The 19,072-nt window shown below is 44.1% G+C and overlaps 3 protein-coding genes across 30 annotated transcripts in view; 2 read left to right on the top strand and 1 right to left on the bottom strand.

The window, feature by feature from the left end:
• Positions 1-19,072, top strand: part of LOC122870258 (low affinity immunoglobulin gamma Fc region receptor III-like) — a 1,099,642-nt gene that overhangs the window by 214,382 nt on the left and 866,188 nt on the right. The window lies entirely within an intron of this gene.
• The window catches only part of LOC122870232 (neutral protease 2 homolog AFUB_070680-like), a 109,429-nt gene that overhangs the window by 88,541 nt on the left and 1,816 nt on the right, over positions 1-19,072 (bottom strand). For 4 of the 16 annotated variants that reach the window (XM_044184274.1, XM_044184273.1, XM_044184272.1 and 1 more), the window contains exons 1-3: positions 11,492-11,718; positions 9,554-9,627; positions 8,867-9,226 (exon numbers count right to left, since the gene is read on the bottom strand). In XM_044184274.1, coding sequence (XP_044040209.1) covers positions 8,867-9,226; positions 9,554-9,627; positions 11,492-11,535 — 478 coding nt within the window. In that variant the 5' untranslated portion in view covers positions 11,536-11,718. The other 12 variants (XM_044184267.1, XM_044184265.1, XM_044184271.1 and 9 more) reach the window with 12 other exon arrangements.
• LOC122870271 lies at positions 1,574-18,214 on the top strand. 13 transcript variants are annotated; one of them, XM_044184386.1, is made up of 5 exons: positions 1,574-1,909; positions 14,786-14,864; positions 15,798-15,871; positions 16,203-16,562; positions 16,769-18,214. In XM_044184386.1, exons 2-5 carry the CDS (start codon positions 14,818-14,820, stop codon positions 17,020-17,022), a joined length of 735 nt encoding a protein of 244 aa, XP_044040321.1. In that variant the 5' UTR covers positions 1,574-1,909; positions 14,786-14,817; the 3' UTR covers positions 17,023-18,214. The 13 variants fall into 13 exon arrangements, with proteins under 13 accessions (XP_044040321.1, XP_044040332.1, XP_044040333.1 ...); XM_044184397.1 differs by lacking the exons at positions 1,574-1,909; positions 14,786-14,864 and adding an exon at positions 2,200-2,337; XM_044184398.1 differs by lacking the exons at positions 1,574-1,909; positions 14,786-14,864 and adding an exon at positions 2,200-2,337 and having other exon boundaries at positions 15,798-15,853.

The following is a 19,072-nucleotide window of genomic DNA, read 5'->3' on the forward strand; positions in this document are numbered from 1 at the left end:
GTTATGTGCAGGGTTTCTTGCTGGGGAGCATTTCCCCAATAGAAGAAATGTTTAAAGTTGGCTGCGTGCTGGGGGTCTCTGTTTATTAGGAAGGAAGAATGATGCATGTATATTACAAAATACTAATTTATTTGATCAAGTATTGTCTGATATAATTTCAGACTTGCCATTTAGTTTCATACTTCCTGAGCTCCTAACTCATGAAGGCGGAACGGTGACGTGTTATGGACAGGACTGGACACGCCTAGTTGTCAAGAGTCTTGATTCCCGCACGATATCTAATCAGATTATGAAAAGAAACCAGCACAACAATCCATCTCACTGTGTTTCACAGTTTTACCTTTGTGTCTTCGGCTACATAAAATATGTTTTCAGAAGCAGCTTCTCTGCAGCGGCATGCAGGATGGAAATGCTCGGCTTTCCTCTAACAGAAAGTTTCTTTATGTTTCATTGTAAAGATGATTTTCTGAGACTTACTGACAGACGATCATGCTGCTAAATGTCCTGTGGTTGGGGACATTTTTATGGCCCAGAGAAGCTGAAGAAATTCATCCAAATATTCCAGATACACATTTAGATTCTTGTGAGGAGACACAAAACTTCTGAACTCTGCAGTTTCAATCCTGGAGCAGGTTTTCCAGGTCCAGATCCAAGTAGCTCAATAAAGAACCGAACATAAAAACTTTGGGCCGGTTTGAATCGATTTTCAATCTGCGTCGATTTCAAATTAATATGTGCGTCAGTCACGTGTGAACAAACAGGAAATGCAGCTCAGCTGAACACAAAACAACACAAACAGTAAATCATACAGAAGTTTTAGTTACTTACGTGTTTGAAGCCGAGCGAGCAGCGAGCTGTCCCGCTTTAGTTCAGTTCAGTTAAACAGATGTGACTAAGAGGTACTTTCCACATCGTATTGCTCTTCCTAAAATGTTATGACTAACGGCCACCACAGACTGTCTCTAACTACACTTGCTCCGCCCCTCTAGAAGAGCGCTCAGTATGCAAATCCACACTGGTAAAACCACCTGGCTCTCCACCTCGCTGTTCTGCTTTTGGGACCTTACATCGTAACTCTTAACAGCTGAGGGAAGTTGGAAAGTACCTCTTCATCACGGAAACATTTAAATGTTGTATAGAGAAGCAGTCCGTCTGTTGAACTGAACTGAACTAAAGTGGGACAGCTCGCTTTCTGTTAGAGGAAAGCCGAGCATTTCCATCCTGCGGCCGCTGCAGAGAAGCTGCTTCTGAAAACTGCAGAGTTCATGATTTTAGACTCAGAGATATTTTATGTGCGAAGACAAATAATGAAACTGTGAAACACGGTGAGGAGGAGGAGGTAGGTTATGTCAAATTAATCGGGGAAACACCCGACAGCAGGACAAAGGGCAGAGTTCGCACTTTGGATCTGGTTGTGCAGGTTTCGTAAAGTGCTGATTGGATTTCGTGTAATGCGGGTCTCATCGTTCATTAAAAGGAGCCGGCTCGTTCGCGAGACACACACACATCTCTGCTGCATCAGTCAGTATAAATATCACCTCACTGTGCTGCAGCGCGTAGACCAGCTGTCCCCGTCTCGCGGTCTGGTCCTTCAGTTCTACAGGAGGAAGGACTGCTTCCTCAATTCATCATGCCGTTTCACGTCTGTTAGAGGAAAGCCGAGCATTTCCATCCTGCGGCCGCTGCAGAGAAGCTGCTAGACTTGGGATGCCGGTCTGTTTTCGTGTTGTGCGGCTCCCCCATCGGTCATTAAAAGGGGGACTCATCTCTGCTGCATCAGTCAGGATGACTATAAATATCACCTCACTGTGCTGCAGCGCGTAGACCAGCTGTCCCCGTCTCGCGGTCTGGTCCTTCAGTTCTGCAGGAGGAAGGACTGCTTCCTCGGTCCCTTGGGGAAAGGGAAGTGCAGCCTCTGTAGGCCTGTTCAATGCGGAGTCATTAAAGGAACTCTGTCTTATTTCCACCGGAGCTTTCGCTGCACTCCCGGATCAGACGAGGTGTCTACGAATAATAAAGCGGTCGGTTCGCTCAGTAACGAGACAATTCAACAGCAGCAGCTTTCATGGGGTTCACTGAGAGGAAGCCGGATCATCCTAAAACCTGATCCACCTCAAAAGAAGAACCTCGTATGTCCATGTGATGTTACAGGTCCCTTCTTCTTCAGCTGGCTTTTTACTCCACGGAGACACTTTAAAGATGAAGCTCGCAGATCAGCCTGGATAGTGGGACGCGTTGTTACCGCGAGATCCGACAGCAGCATCCGCTGGTTTGTGTCTGCTGCTGTTAATAAGGGGACCACACCGAGTGTTTCTATGGTGACTGAATTAAATTCAGGTTTGTTTGCAGTTACATTCTCGTTCCTTTACATTCAGAGCTGCTTATATTCCAGATTTACCGATGCAGCATGTTTCTCTGAGCTGCAGAGATCGCAATGTGTTTATGTCCTGGGCCAAATTCACAAAGCCGAGTAAGAGGCAACTTCTGGAATAAAGGAGCCTGTCAGTGCTACATTTAACCTGAACAGTGATTGTGGAAATTCACCATGCAGTTTCACTTTGCTGGCAGCTGTGAAGCTTGCACAAAGTAGGCGTGTCCAGCCCTGTCCGTATCACGTGACCGTTCCGCCTTCATGAGTTAGGAGCTCAGGAAGTATAAATCTAAATGGCAAGTCTGAAATTATATCAGACAAAACTTGATCAAATAAATTAGTATTTTGTAATATACATGCATCATTCTTCCTTCCAAATAAACAGAGACCCCCAGTACGCAGCCAACTTTAAACATTTCTTCTATTGGGGGGAAATGCTCCCCCAGCAAGAAACCCTGCACATAACTGCAGCAGTGACTGCAGAAGCCAGGATGGGAGTTCTTCGAGTAGATTCCCTGCAGCCGCACTCGTCTTCCTCCTCGTCTGGCCCCATCAGAGGACCCCCCATACTTCTGGCCACTTAGTGGATTTATTCCAGCCTGTGTGAAGCTGAATGCTCTTTGTTTTCATTTGGATGGTGGAGAGTTGAAGCACTGGCGCCATCTTGTGACAGAAACACATGACTGCAGCTTAGCATTAGCAGCTACCAGTCAGGAAGTGCTCTGGTCAGCTGTGTGTAATGAGCAGGAGAATAAATACAAAGGAGTGTTGTAATGACTGCAGACAGACTGTAGATGTTTCCTCTCAGACATGTGACGACTGAACTTTGACCTCGTGTGTTTCTGACTCTTCACCTCTGTCTCCTCTCACAGGAGAAGATGACCTGCAGCATCCTGCTGCTCATCACCCTGACCTCCTGCGTCTGTGGTTCGTTTCCACCTGCAGGTTATTATCCAGAAAGAGAAGAGACTAAATACTCTTTCAGCCTTTCCAGCCTCCCAGCTTTGATATGAATACATCAACATCTCTAGATGGAGTTTAAAGGCTCACATGTTAAAGTTGTCCCTTTGTCTGGTCCTCACTTTCCCTCTCTGTCTCCTCAGCAGGAACATTTGTAGTGAATGTGACACAGAGCTCCTATCAGGCAGAGGAGAACGAGGACATCACAGTGGAATGGCGCTTCTCGTCCAAAGCCAACATTTCCCTCCTCTCACTTAAGATCCACTGTTTGTTTGTGTTACCTGAGCTGAAGGTGTTTTATCATCTGGACAACAGTGTTGAGGAGTCTCAGCATGAGCAGTTTGCAGGACGGGTGCAGTGTGACAAAGACGCTCTCAGTGCAGGACGCATCAGACTTAACTTTTAGTTAAATTGAATCTTGACAAGAGATTGAACTTTGATAACAGTTGGGTTGTTTACAAAAAGAAGCAGTCTTCATATTTACCTCAGACGCAGACATTATGTGTCCTGTTTGTTAGTTGGCAGACTGTCTTGAAAACCTGTTCAAGGATACGTCTGGTGACATTCTTTATTTTTGTCATTGTCAAAAAATCACATCAGTCAGTCTCTCAGCACTTCCTGAATCCCCCTGCCTGTCGGGAGCTCGCAGCCCATTTGTTCCTACTGAAGATCTAAATCTTTAAAAATGGGTTATAAATATATACTTTCATTTTTTTAAAAAAAGCTCAGTAGTTTCCTAAAACAGCTGGCCACTGTAGTTTTTAGCAAAAGTTACTCAAACAGGAGGAAATAGTGCATTTGTGGGGCACTATTTTCAGCTGCGGATTAATACACATGTGGTGCTGTAGTGAATATTTCCAGCAGCGAGATGGAACCTTTCAGGTTGGAGGTGGGGAGGTGGAGGAGGTGGAGGAGGTGGAGGTGGGGAGGTGGAGGAGGTGGAGGAGGTGGGTTGCACAATTGTAGATCTGAAAGACAGAATGACTGAAGCTCAGTGATACTTAAAGAACAGCCTCTGAGGACTGATTGGCTCGAAGAATGCAGGCAGAAAGATCATTGGCCAGATATGGTGACATCAGAAATGAATCAAAGGGATTTTCACAGCGTGGGAAAGTGGAAGTGACGTAGTTGACTGAAGCGGAAAAGGCAGGAAAATCGAGTAGAACAAGAACCAGACTTGATTAACAAGAACTACAATCGTGGACTAGAAGAAACAAGATTCCTTCCTGTCACTTGTACTGACTTTATTTAAAACAATGTTTGTGCTTGGCGGACCTTTTTTGTCCTTCACACCTAACAGTAAATACTTTGTGGTGTACTTTAAGTTTTCTGTGAAATGTTTTCTCCTCAGATAAATCACATACAGACACAATAGCTGACGAGCCCAAACCTGTGATACCAAAACCAAAACCAGCGAGCCGGGGAAGAATCGGCCTCTACGTTGGACTGGGACTGGCAGCGGCAGCAGCAGCTGCACTGGCTGTCTGTCGCTGTACTTCATCATATACTGCACTGCACTCCACCTGAAGCGGAGACAGTAGGACCGAGAAGCTGTGTGCGGTGACACACACGTGAAATGTTTCAGCTTTCTCAAACTTCTGCTGCCCCCTGCTGCTCTGAAGAGAAATCCACCAGATGGGAGTCTGAAGACAGAACTGGTTCTTCTGTTAGAGCATCACGTTTCCAAGTGATGGATAGAAATCCAAAAACACTCCAGCTGAGTTTCGTGGTGATTTCTGCCTCATGGTTACCTGATTCAATGGTCCCGCTGCTGTTAGTTCCTGCTGTAACAGACAGAACAGGCCAAGCTGATAGCAGTGCTCACTCTAAAGCTGGTGAGGATGTTATCTTGGTTCATGTTAAACTGGATGACTTGTGCAGGCACTGGTTGTATTTCTGGTCATCTCTTGTTATTATGTGGTGACTTAAACATCAGATGTACTGTAACTCCACGAAGAGTACTGTAATGCCAATTACTGTTGATGCAGAGTATAGATTATTGCTCTATTATGAGTTCTACTAAAGTGAAGATGCTGTTAAAGTATCAGCAGGTCTGATAACTTGGTGTCGTTATTGTACAGATCATTTAATGTACATTCAGGGCTTGCTGGATGGTGGAAGAAGGACTTTTACTTAAGTAAAAAACGTAACACCACAGTGCAGAAATACAAGTAAAAGTACAAAGTATTAGCAACAAAATACACTTAAAGTACAAAAAGTAAAAGTACTCATTATCCAGAATGGCCCATTTCAGAATAATGTGTGTTATGTTATTGAATTATAATTATTGATGCATTGATGTGTTCATCACTTTAATGGTACAGCTGGTAAAGGTGGAGCTTATTTTTTACTATACATACTGAGCGTGAATTTCACCAAGGGAGTAGAAGTATAAAGTAGCATAAAATGAAATTGGACTGAAGTACAGAACTTGAAGAAATGCACTGAGTTACTTTCCACCGCTGGTTGTATGTTACAGTCAGCTGCTAAACTATTGTGTAGCTTTAAAAATAAAAACATCATCAGCATGTCTGTAAATATCTACATATGTATACATATATATCTGTAAATATAGACTTTTATACTGTGTTTTATCATCACTGGATCACATGTTAATCTATCCAGTTTTATTCACTTCATCTTATGAGCCTTATTTGAATTTGAAGTGTTTAAGATTTTTATTTACTGAAGTTAAAAAAGTAAATTATTAATTTTCTAATGAATCTTTTAGGAATAAAAATAAATAAACTATTTGTTACAGTAGCTTGCCTTTACGTCAGTGCACACAGGAGAAAGTACTACAAACAATATGATACACTATAAACACTATAAAACAGGTCAGAAAATAAGTTAAGTATCAGGTCGGTATAAGTATAAGATAAACTAAGTGTCAAGTACAAAGGGGGTTTACCGGTTGATGGTGATAGTACAGTATAATAATACAATGTAACAAAATAAGTAATAAGTAATAAGCAGAAATAAATAAGAAAAACTCACATGGTAAAACTAGTATTGCACGGGAGTAGTACACAGAATATTGCACAATTATTCAATTATGGCGGAGATGTAATGATCAATGTCCAGTTTAGTGACCTAGGGTCATACAGACTGACCCTTAGAGGAGGAGTTAAATAGTTTGATGGCCACAGGCAGGAATGACTTCCTGTGGCGCTCTGTGGTGCATTGTGGGGATGAGTCTTCCGCTGAAGGCGCTCCTTTGCTTCACCAGCACGTCATGGAGCGGGTGGGAGACACTGTCCAAGATGGCACTGTGGTAGTTTAGGTGTTATCACTTCCTGTTTTATTTTGGTAGTATTCTTCTTCCCTTGTGTGTCTTGTGTTTTTACTTCCTGTCTGTGTTTTCCCTCCAGTTTTGATTGTTGGCCCTCCCTTGATTGTTTGCACCTGTGTCTCATTGTCTCACCTCCCCTTGGGTATTTAGTCTTGGTCTTTTCTTTGTTCTGTGTTGGATCATTGTTGTACACATGGTGTTGGTCCTGGCCGAGCCCTTGATTGTGAGTTTATCTTGGATTCTTTGTTCTCCGGTGGACCTTGTTTTGGATTTTGGAATTTGTCTGCTCATTACCTGCCTGCTCACCTCTGCCTGTTCTTGCCTGCATTCCACCCCACAATAAACACGGTAGTTATCCGGCTACTTCACCCTGAGACCGCTTCCTCGTCATCTGCTTTCGGGTCCACATACCTCCATACAGCACCCCTTACGACAGAATGATCCAACCATCGAGCCGCCGGCTCCCTGTCCCAAGGCCCAGTCGCCGGCTCCAGGCCCAGCCGCTTTGACGTCCTGACGACCCAGTTTATTGTCTAAGTGTACTGCCAGATACTTGTAGTCCTCTACAATGTCCACACTGACCCCCTGGATGGAAACCGGGGTCACTGGTGCCTTGGCCCTTCGTAGGTCTACAACCAGCTCCTTAGACTTTGTCGCATTGAGCTGCAGATGGTTCTGCTCACACCATGCGACAAAGTTCCCCACCACAGCCCTGTACTCCGTCTCATCACCACCGCTGATACTTCCCACCACAGCAGAGTCATCAGAAAACTTCTGAAGGTGGCAGGACTCTGTGTGGTGGCTGAAGTCCGTGGTGTAGATGGTGAAGAGGAAGGGAGAGAGGACAGTCCCCTGAGGGGCCCCAGTGTTGCTGACCACGCTGTCCGACACACAGTGCTGCAGGCGCACGTGCTGTGGTCTGCCAGTCAGGTAGTCCACAATCCAGGACACAAGGGGGGCATCCACCTGCATCGCTGCCAGCTTCTCACCCAGCAGGGCAGGCCGGATGGTGTTGAAAGCACTGGAGTCAACATGCATGAAAAATACACAAATACATCTCTTGGCTGTGTCTTTCCATATTCTAGTCATTAATGCGGAAGAAACATTAAATATCACATACAGCTTTAAATAAAAAAAACGTTAAAAAAATAAATATTATTCCAGATTAGCATATTTACATATTATACAAGGAAGATATTGTGCAGATTTCAGGTCTGTCTGATAAGTGACAGTGTGTGATGAGGCGTCCAATCAAAACACTGGACAGTGTAAAGGTGAAGAACAGCGTTTCCTCCATCAGGTCCATTATTTTGTATATCAGCTGTGTACTATGACTCTTATACCACGGCCACTTACTGAAGAATATAAAGGCAGCGTGTGTTTTCATCATTAGCAGCTTTTACACATTGTTGTCATTTCACTCATGTGATGTGTGTGAAGCATCAAAGTTGTTGCTATGGTTACCTGCTGGTATATTTGATGTGCTCTGATGGACAGTTTTATTACCTGCCAGCCAATGGGAAACTGGTATTTTCTGTGTCCGTGGTATAAAGTTGAATTCTAACAGTCTTGTCTCGTTTGCATTGTTGATCAAACTGTTTCCTCTGATCCATCTGCTGATCTGTAACTTTGCTCAGATCCATCACTGGAGACTGGCTGACTGAGTGGACTTTCTTCACCAGGCTGAGAGTGAATGAGTGGAGTTTGTTCACCAGGCTGAGACTGACTGGGTGGACTTTGTTCACCAGGCTGAGACTGGCTGGGTGGACTTTGTTCACCAGGCTGAGACTGGCTGGGTGGACTTTGTTCACCAGGCTGAGACTGGCTGGGTGGACTTTGTTCACCAGGCTGAGACTGACTGGGTGGACTTTGTTCACCAGGCTGAAAGTGACTGAATAAACAGTAACAAACACCCAGCGCTGCTGCTGCTGCTGTCAGTCCCAGTGCACAGTAGAGGCCGATCATTCCCCGACTTTCTGTGTTTGGTCTCTCAGGTTCGGGCCGATCCCTCGCTGCTGTAAAGAGACCAAACACATCTGCCATTCATGTGAAGAAAAAACATTTCAATATAAAAGGAAACAAAATATCTACAACAGATGAAGATGTAACATATTTCCCAGATACTGCGAGAAGGAAGTGTAAAGATTGTGGATTGTGGTAGTCCAAAATACTTTTCCTCTCAGGTTCTTATTTATCCAAAAAAGCTGCTGAACTGAAGAGAAAGTTCTGCTGAATCCACTTACCAGTGACATTGAGTCTGCATTCATCAGAGCTGCCACCATAAGTTGTGCTCACTTCACACAGGTACAGGCCCGAGTCCTCAGTCCTGAGTCTGGACACATGAAGTCTGAGTCGTCCTTCTCTGAGGACGTCTCTGTCACACTGGACTCGTCCCGCAAACTGTCCATCCTGAGACTCTGGGACCTCAACACCTTCATGCAGATGATACAGGACTGAGGCCTTGTGATCAGTAATCAGGTCACAGAAGATATTAAGGGAGTTTGAACTGTCAGGTTTGGTTGTGAACGTCCATTCCAGTGTGATGTTCTCGTTCTCCTCTGCCTGATAGGAGCTCTGTGTCACATTCACTACAAATGTTCCTGCTGAGGAGACAGAGAGGGAAAGTGAGGACCAGACAAAGGGACAACTTTAACATGTGAGCCTTTAAACTCCATCTAGAGATGTTGATGTATTCATATCAAAGCTGGGAGGCTGGAAAACAAAAGTTCAGAGATACTTCAGTAAAAAGCTGCATGATACCAACAATAAATACAACTCAAGCAATACTTGAAGATAAAGGATCTTCCTGATTTTAATAAGGACTGTCTACTTTCTCTAAAGAGTCCTGCTGATGTTTTCACTGACAGATTTAAAGATGGAGGTCTGAAGGCTGAAAGAGTATTTAGTCTCTTCTCTTTCTGGATAATAACCTGCAGGTGGAAACGAACCACAGACGCAGGAGGTCAGGGTGATGAGCAGCAGGATGCTGCAGGTCATCTTCTCCCTGTGAGAGGAGACAGAGGTGAAGAGTCAGAAACACACGAGGTCAAAGTTCAGTCGTCACATGTCTGAGAGGAAACATCTACAGTCTGTCTGCAGTCATTACAACACTCCTTTGTATTTATTCTCCTGCTCATTACACACAGCTGACCAGAGCACTTCCTGACTGGTAGCTGCTAATGCTAAGCTGCAGTCATGTGTTTCTGTCACAAGATGGCGCCAGTGCTTCAACTCTCCACCATCCAAATGAAAACAAAGAGCATTCAGCTTCACACAGGCTGGAATAAATCCACTAAGTGGCCAGAAGTATGGGGGGTCCTCTGATGAGGCCAGACGAGGAGGAAGACGAGTGCAGCTGCAGGGAATCTACTCGAAGAACTCCCATCCTGGCTTCTGCAGTCACTGCTGCAGTTATGTGCAGGGTTTCTTGCTGGGGGAGCATTTCCCCCCAATAGAAGAAATGTTTAAAGTTGGCTGCGTACTGGGGGTCTCTGTTTATTTGGAAGGAAGAATGATGCATGTATATTACAAAATACTAATTTATTTGCTGAAGTTTTCTCTGATATAATTTCAGACTTGCCATATTTAGTTTTATACTTCCTGAGCTCCTAACTCATGAAGGTGGAACGGTCACGTGTTATGGACAGGAATAGACACGAAAACTTGCCCCGAGACTTTGTGCAAGTTTCGCAACAAACAGCAAATTCAAACGACATGGTGAATTTCCACAATCGCTGTTCAGGTTAAATGTAGCAGACAGGCTCCTTTATTCCAGAAGTTGCCTCTTACTCGGCTTTGTGAATTTGGCCCAGGACATAAACACATTGCGATCTCTGCAGCTCAGAGAAACATGCTGCATCGGTAAATCTGGAATATAAGCAGCTCTGAATGTAAAGGAACGAGAATGTAACTGCAAACAAACCTGAATTTAATTCAGTCACCATAGAAACACTCGGTGTGGTCCCCTTATTAACAGCAGCAGACACAAACCAGCTGCTGCTGCTGCACTTCCCTTCCCCCAAGGGACCGAGGAAGCAGTCCTTCCTCCTGCAGAACTGAAGGACCAGACTGCGAGACGGGGACAGCTGGTCTACGCGCTGCATCATAGTGAGTTCCGCACAACACAACAACCAGATCCGAAAATCTGCAGTAGTTAGGTGTCGCGAACGAGCTGCCTCCTTTTAATGAACGATGAGACCCGCAGAACACGAAATCCAATCAGCACTTTACGAAAATAAACCCGCACAACCAGATCCAAAGTGTGAACTCTGCAGTCTTTGTCCTGCGGGTCTTTCTCAGAAACTCCCCGATTCATATGACCTACCTCCTCATCCTCACCTTGTTTCCCAGTTTCATTAGAAGTCTTCGCACATAAAATATCTTTGAGTCTAAAATCATGAACTCTGCAGTTTTCAGAAGCAGCTTCTCTGCAGCGGCCGCAGGATGGAAATGCTCGGCTTTCCTCTAACAGAAAGTTTCTTTATGTTTCATTGTAAAGATGATTTTATGAGACTTACTGACAGACGATCATGCTGCTAAATGTCCTGTGGTTGGGGACATTTTTATGGCCCAGAGAAGCTGAAGAAATTCATCCAAATATTCCAGATACACATTTAGATTCTTGTGAGGAGACACAAAACTTCTGAACTCTGCAGTTTCAATCCTGGAGCAGGTTTTCCAGGTCCAGATCCAAGTAGCTCAATAAAGAACCGAACATAAAAACTTTGGGCCGGTTTGAATCGATTTTCAATCTGCGTCGATTTCAAATTAATATGTTCGTCAGTCACGTGTGAACAAACAGTAAATGCAGCTCAGCTGAACACAAAACAACACAAACAGTAAATCATACAGAAGTTTTAGTTACTTACGTGTTTGAAGGCGAGCGAGCAGCTTTATGTCGCCTGAACTTCATTATCAGTTCAACAGACGGACTGCTTCTCTACACAACACTAAAGGTTTCCCGTGATGAAGAGGAAGTTTACAACTTTACTTCAGCTGTTAAGAGTTACGATGTAAGGACCCAAAAGTAGAACAGCGAGGTGGAGAGCCGGGTGGTTTTACCAGTGTGGATTTGCACACTGAGCACTCTTCCAGAGGGGCGGAGCAGGTGTAGTTACACAGACACAGTCCGTTGAGGACGACATGGCCGTTAGAGCAGGAAAGCAGATTACAGAACACATGGTGACACACACACACACACACACACACACACACACACACACACACACACACACACACACACACAAGGACAAGAAGAGAGATGTGGATAACTGTGACATCAGCTCAGGGAAGGCGGTTTACCCGGTTTTTTTTGTTTACCTCTAACTGCTGCTTCACCTTCACTTCCACCTGAGCAAAGTGCAGCACATCAAGCATACCAGCAGGTAACCATAGCAACAACTTTGGGAATATAGAGGTGTAGTCCCTCATTCGTCCAACATTTCCTGGTAAAGGTTTTGGCTGGGACATTAACAAGAAAGTGAAACAGTACAAATGAGATACTATACAACACAGTCCAGCAGTTATCCATAGCAGCGTTTCCCCACGGATATTTCCACAACCCAAAGTAAATCTGCAAATATTAGAAAAGAGGAGAGAGTGGGCAGAGAGGAATAATAACACTGGGTGCATGGTTCAAGAGTATGTGAAGAAAAGTTACTATAATTATCTTAATATGTTTACAGATGGATCAAAACACTCAGATAACGAACACGTAGGGCTGGGTATACACATCCCAGAATCTGACCGAGGATCTGATCAGAGAAACTCAAACAGGTTCTCAGGACACACAGCAGAAGTCTTCAGTGGGTAGCGGAGGTTAAACCGGTTAAAGTGGTGGTATGTTCAGGTTCTGCTGCTGCAAGACAAAGTACACAGTCAGGAGAAACAGTCCGAGAGGATCTGTTAATCGAGGTTTATATGAGCCTACTGAATCTGCAGCAACCAGGAACAGACGTCCATTTCTGCTGGAGACCAGCTCACGCTGGAATAGAGGGAAGTGAGGCTGCAGATGAACTTGCTAAAGATGCACTAAACGAAAATGATAATGACATTTTAGAAATTAGTTTTGGGAGATCAGAAGCAAAATCACTAACTCATCAGGGAATAATGGCATCATGGCAGGAAACATGGAATAACTATAGAATACTATAAAATCCAAGTCAGAGTCAGAAAGAATCAGGTAAATGTAGGACAGAAGATGTTATCTGTTCTAGGCTAAGACCAGGACACACAGGACTCAATGCTAGCTTGTATGCCATGAAACAGTCAGTGTCAGATAAATGTGAGACTTGTAACTGGAAGGAATCTGCTGAACGTGCTGATGGGATGAGGAGGTTCAGTGTAGAAAGAGAGGCTGAAGGGCAGAGTGGTAGAGAGGCAGGGAGCGGAGCAGCAAATGTGACATTACTGTGGATCCCTGCACATATAGGAAGCAAAGGAAATGAAAGAGCGGACAAGGCTGCAAAGGAAGCCACAAAAACACACTGACATCACAGTAGCCCTTAGTAAAACAGAAATGAAAACCACAGTTAAGGAGAAGTTGAAGCAGCGAGAAGAAGAGAGAACAGGAAGGTGGCTTTACAACAGTCAAAGGAAAGCCGGTGTGAAGAGGAAACTGTAATATCCAGGCTCCGGTTGGGCCACACAGGGTTAAACAGCACATCACATCACACAGGAAGATGCTCATTCTGGGACCAAGAAGAAACTGTGGGACATGTTGTGATTTACTGTCCAAAATATGACGCCGAGAGAAGAGAGCTGACCCTGAAGCTTAGAGAAATAAAGACCAGGTTTGATCTACGAGATCTTTCACAAACAAGTTCTGGAGAGAAGTGTTATCTGCTGTTGCTTCAGTATCTGAGGAGAACACGTCTCAGTTTATTGTCTTTATTTAATCATTAGTGAAGGGACAGGTTGGTGGTGTTACGCACCATAACGTTGGAAAGAAAAGGAAGAAGAGTAACTCAAGTGAATCCGGTCAGACGGTGAAGAAAGAGGAGAAGTATCTTGTCGGGATGGTCGCTGTGACACAGACAGACGGCATCTTCAAGAATCCACATGAGGTCTGAAAGTCTGTAGCAGGAAAGCTCGGAGATGTCAGATCTGTCAGGATAACAGGAAGTGGGATGGTTCTCACTGACTGCCTGTCAAAGCGTCAGAGAGACACAGCTCTGAAGATTCATGCGTTGAGAGATCACAGCGGTGTGGACTGCTTCCTCCTCGGAGCAGAACTGAAGAAGAAGGGGAGTAATAAAGTCAGATAAACATGCATTAGATAAAGCAGACGGTGGAGGCCGAGTCATGTCGGGAGGCTGAAGGTGTGTGTGAGGCAAGAAGGCTGACAAGATTCAGAAACGGGGAGGAGGAGGAGAGTAGCTCGGTGTGTTTGACGTTTGAGGAGGAGTTACCAGAGAGAGTGGATCTAGATTATGTGTGTTACAGGGTGAGGGAGCTCCTCTCAGGTGTTTCTGCTGTCAGGAATATGGACGAGTTGCTGCAGGATGAAGAGGAGGCAGGAGGTGTGGGAAGGATAACTGGAGAAAGAGCAAGCAAAGTGCCTGCACTGCGAAGGGAAACCACCATACGGGATCAGCACAGAGCCCAGAGAGAATTAAGGAAGTAAAAGTGAATGAGATCAGAGCAGAAAGGGGGATTGTCATACGCTGAAGCTGCTGAGAGAATGGAGAGAAACGGTGAAATGGTGCAAAAGGAAAAGCAGCAGAAAGGAAATGGAGATGAGCGGAACATCAGTATGGACAAGAAGCGATTTCTGGCATTTCTTGCCACGGTTATAAACTGTGCTGCTGGAATAAAGGGGAGTCGGAAAGGATTAAGATGGCGCTGGACGCTGCAAGGAGGTTCCTGAATGCTGTGGACACATCTGGAGAGGATCCAGATGTTACACTGAGGGAAGGAGCTGCACCGGCTCAGACACTTGGGTCTGGGTTAGAGACTGGACTATGGCATGGGAGCACTTTAGGTGGACACTGTAAATAGTTTAAACTGTGAAGCTGTTAAAATCCAGCAGGTGGCGGTAATGAACAATTAGGGACGCCGAGCGCCATAAAACTCAACAGAAGGAGAAGAAGAAGAAGAAGAAGCTGATGATTCCCGCCTGAAACATGTGTAGATCTAACTACCTCTTCATCACGGGAAACCTTTAGTGTTGTGTAGAGAAGCAGTCCGTCTGTTGATGATAATGAAGTTCAGACATAAAGCTGCTCGCTCGCCTTCAAACACGTAAGTAACTAAAACTTCTGCATGATTTACTGTTTGTGTTGTTTTGTGTTCAGCTGAGCTGCATTTCCTGTTTGTTCACACGTGACTGACGAACAGATTAATTTGAAATCGACGCAGATTGAAAATCGATTCAAACCGGCCCAAAGTTTTTATGTTCGGCTCTTTATTGAGCTACTTGGATCTGGACCTGGAAAACCTGCTCCAGGATTGAAACTGCAGAGTTCAGAAGTTTTGTGTCTCCTCACAAGAATCTAAATGTGTATCTGGAATATTTGGATGAATTTATTCAGCTTCTCTGGGCCATAAAAATGTCCCCAACCACAGGACATTTAGCAGCATGATCGTCTGTCAGTAAGTCTCATAAAATCATCTTTACAATGAAACATAAAGAAACTTCCTGTTAGAGGAAAGCCGAGCATTTAAATCTTGCGCCTGTTTTCGTAAAGTGTGCTGATTGGATATCATGTTGTGTGGGCGGGGCTCTCATCGTTCATTCAAATGAGCCGACTGGTTCGCTGCTGCAGCTGATAGGATGACAATATCAACTCACTTTGTTGCAGCGCGTAAAATGGTTCGGGGCCGACACTTCACTACGGCAGCTGCTGGTGCATTTTTTACTGAGTCTTGAACTCTCCAGGTCCTGCAGCTCAGAGACTCTGAACCTGAATCCTCGTGCTGTTACATGTTTCCTGCTTATGGTGGAGAGTTGAAGCACTGGCGCCATCTTGTGACAGAAACACATGACTGCAGCTTAGCACTAGCAGCTACCAGTCAGGAAGTGCTCTGGTCAGCTGTGTGTAATGAGCAGGATAATAAATACAAAGGAGTGTTGTAATGACTGCAGACAGACTGTAGATGTTTCCTCTCAGACATGTGACGACTGAACTTTGACCTCGTGTGTTTCTGACTCTTCACCTCTGTCTCCTCTCACAGGGAGAAGATGACCTGCAGCATCCTGCTGCTCATCACCCTGACCTCCTGCGTCTGTGGTTCGTTTCCACCTGCAGGTTATTATCCAGAAAGAGAAAAGACTAAATACTCTTTCAGCCTTCAGACCTCCATCTTTAAATCTGTCAGTGAAAACATCTGGAGGACTCTTTAGAGAAAGTAGACAGTCCTTATTAAAATCAGGGAGATCCTTTATCTTCAAGTATTGCTTGAGTTGTATTTATTGTTGGTATCATGCAGCTTTTTTTTACTGTAGTATCTCTGAACTTTTTGTTTTCCAGCCTCCCAGCTTTGATATGAATACATCAACATCTCTAGATGGAGTTTAAAGGCTCACATGTTAAAGTTGTCCCTTTGTCTGGTCCTCACTTTCCCTCTCTGTCTCCTCAGCAGGAACATTTGTAGTGAATGTGACACAGAGCTCCTATCAGGCAGAGGAGAACGAGGACATCACACTGGAATGGACGTTCACAACCAAACCTGACAGTTTAAATTCCCTTTATATCCACTGTGCACTGATTACTGATGACACGGTCTCAGTCCTGTATCATCTGCATGAAGGTGTTGAGGTCCCAGAGTCTCAGGATGGACAGTTTACGGGACGAGTCCAGTGTGACAGAGACGTCCTCAGAGAAGGACGACTCAGACTTCATGTGTCCAGACTCAGGACTGAGGACTCGGGCCTGTACCTGTGTGACGTGCTCACAACTTATGGTAGCAGCTTTGGTGAATGCAGACTCACTGTCACTGGTAAGTTGATTCAGCAGAACTTTCTCTTCAGTTCAGCAGCTTTTTTGGATAAATAAGAACCTGAGAGGAAAAGTATTTTGGACTACCACAATCCACAATCTTTACACTTCCTTCTCGCAGTATCTGGGAAATATGTTACATCTTCATCTGTTGTAGATATTTAGTTTTTTTTATATTGAAATGTTTTTTCTTCACATGAATGGCAGATGTGTTTGGTCTCTTTACAGCAGCGAGGGATTGGCCCGAACCTGAGAGACCAAACACAGAAAGTCGGGGACGGATCGTCCTCTACTGTGGACTGGGACTGACAGCAGCAGCAGCTGTGCTGGGTGTTTGTTACTGTTTATTCAGCCACTTTCAGCCTGGTGAACAAAGTCCACTCAGTCAGTCTCAGCCTATTGAACTAATTTCAACCAGCCAGTCTCAGCCTGGTGAACAATATTTCAGCTCAGTCCAGTGATGGATGTGAACAAAGTTGCAGATCAGCAGATGGATCAGAGGAAACAGTTTGATCAACAATGTAAACGAGACAAGACTGTTAGAATTCAACTTTATACCACGGACACAGAAAATACCAGTTTCCCATTGGCTGGCAGGTAATAAAACTGTCCATCAGAGCACATCAAACATACCAGCAGGTAACCATAGCAACAACTTTGATGCTTCACACACATCACATGAGTAAAATGACAACAAACAAAGTGTAAAAGCTGCTAATGATGAAAACACACGCTGCCTTTATATTCTTCAGTAAGTGGCCGTGGTATAAGAGTCATAGTACACAGCTGATATACAAAATAATGGACCTGATGGAGGAAACGCTGTTCTTCACCTTTACGCTGTCCAGTGTTTTGATTGGACGCCTCATCACACTCTGTCACTTATCAGACAGACCTGAAATCTAATGCTGAGAAGCATGTCCACCTCGTATTCCATGTATATGCAATGTGTTTTTACCTTTTGTATTTACAGTTCTGTGTGATGAATTTGTCCATAATAGAATATTTTTACACTGCCATGAAACTGCAGTGGCACACAGGAAGTGAAGCTTTTATCATTTTGTTCTGCATGTGTTAGTTGATCCACAGCGATCTGCTGTGCTGATTTTTATTGTCTAACATCATGAAAACTAAAACTGCAGCTGTGAGTTTTGACTTTATTTCCAGACTTTTTTAACTTCTCCACATGGAGCTTCAACACAAAGAGCTGAAACCTTTTCTTGTTTTTATATTCACTTTAAACTGAAATGTACGGTTTTATTTGTGTTTGTTACAGCTGGCTGTTATTTACTGTGTGTTACTGATTGTCATTCTTTCATTGTATGCATGCTTGAACGACCAGCTCTGAGTTGTTCACACAGGTATTAAGGAGAAAGAGCACCAGAGGAAGCTCTTTACTGGAACTCCAGTCGTCTGGTTTAGAAAGCCTCACCTGGCTGCAGGTTACAGCTGGGCTCATTTAGACCAACAGGCTCGAAGTGGAGCTGATGATCACAAAGACCTGCTGCTGCTCTGTGTTTTATCTGTGATGTTTGTAAATGTATGCTTCATGTGATTTCACTTATGATTGATTCATAAGAAAGCTGAACTGTTCTTATGAAATTAAGAAGTACAAGTTTTTTTCTGATTGAATAAAATACATTTCATACCTTTTTTAAGTCAATACTGCAGATTCTTTTAGCTGCTGCACCAACTGATTAACTGGACTTCTGCTTGGTCTGCTGCTGAACTGGAAGCAAGAATGGAAAAACTCTTTTATCCATTTTCTCATCTGCAGCGACGGAGAATTGATAATTGTCAGTCACGTGTGAACAAACAGTAAATCATACAGAAGTTTTAGTTACTTAGTGTTTGAAGGCGAGCGAACAGCGAGCTGTCCCACTTTATGTCACCTGAATGATTTCTTTAATCAGCCCTAATATTATTTACAATTTTTTTGCCAGTCAGTGCAGAGAGCAACAGGACATGTGGGGAGATGGAGATGGAAGTCTGAAGACAGAACTGGTTCTTCTGTTAGAGCATCACGTTTCCAAGTGATGGATAGAAATCCAAAAACACTCCAGCTGAGTTTCGTGGTGGTTTTCTGCCTCATGGTTACCTGATTCAATGGTCCCGCTGCTGTTAGTTCCTGCCGTAACAGACAGAACAGGCCAAGCTGATAGCAGTGCTCACTCTAAAGCTGGTGAGGATGTTATCTTGGTTCATGTTAAACTGGATGACTTGTGCAGGCACTGGTTGTATTTTTGGTCATCTCTTGTTATTATGTGCTGACTTAAACATCAGATGTACTGTAACTCCACGAAGAGTACTGTAATGCCAATTACTGTTGATGCAAAGAGTATAGATTATTGCTATCGTGGTGTGAAAAAGTGTTTGCCCCCTTCCTGATTTCTTATTTTTTTGCATGTTTGTCACACTTAAATGTTTCAGATCATTTTTCAGGACGGCGGTATTCTCATACCGGCTTGATGTCCGCCTGAAAGATGAATGACAGGGTTCTTCCCCTGAAAC

Source organism: Siniperca chuatsi, linkage group LG22, assembly GCF_020085105.1.
Source record: "Siniperca chuatsi isolate FFG_IHB_CAS linkage group LG22, ASM2008510v1, whole genome shotgun sequence".
Lineage (NCBI taxonomy): Eukaryota > Metazoa > Chordata > Actinopteri > Centrarchiformes > Sinipercidae > Siniperca > Siniperca chuatsi.

Bases quoted from the DNA above. Each gene is read 5' to 3' on its own strand.
- LOC122870271 (XM_044184386.1), top strand. From the start codon at position 14,818: ATGATAATGAAGTTCAGACATAAAGCTGCTCGCTCGCCTTCAAACAC. The intron at 15,872-16,202 runs GTTATTATCCAG...CTGTCTCCTCAG, and splicing joins TGGTTCGTTTCCACCTGCAG to CAGGAACATTTGTAGTGAAT. The intron at 16,563-16,768 runs GTAAGTTGATTC...CATGAATGGCAG, and splicing joins ATGCAGACTCACTGTCACTG to ATGTGTTTGGTCTCTTTACA.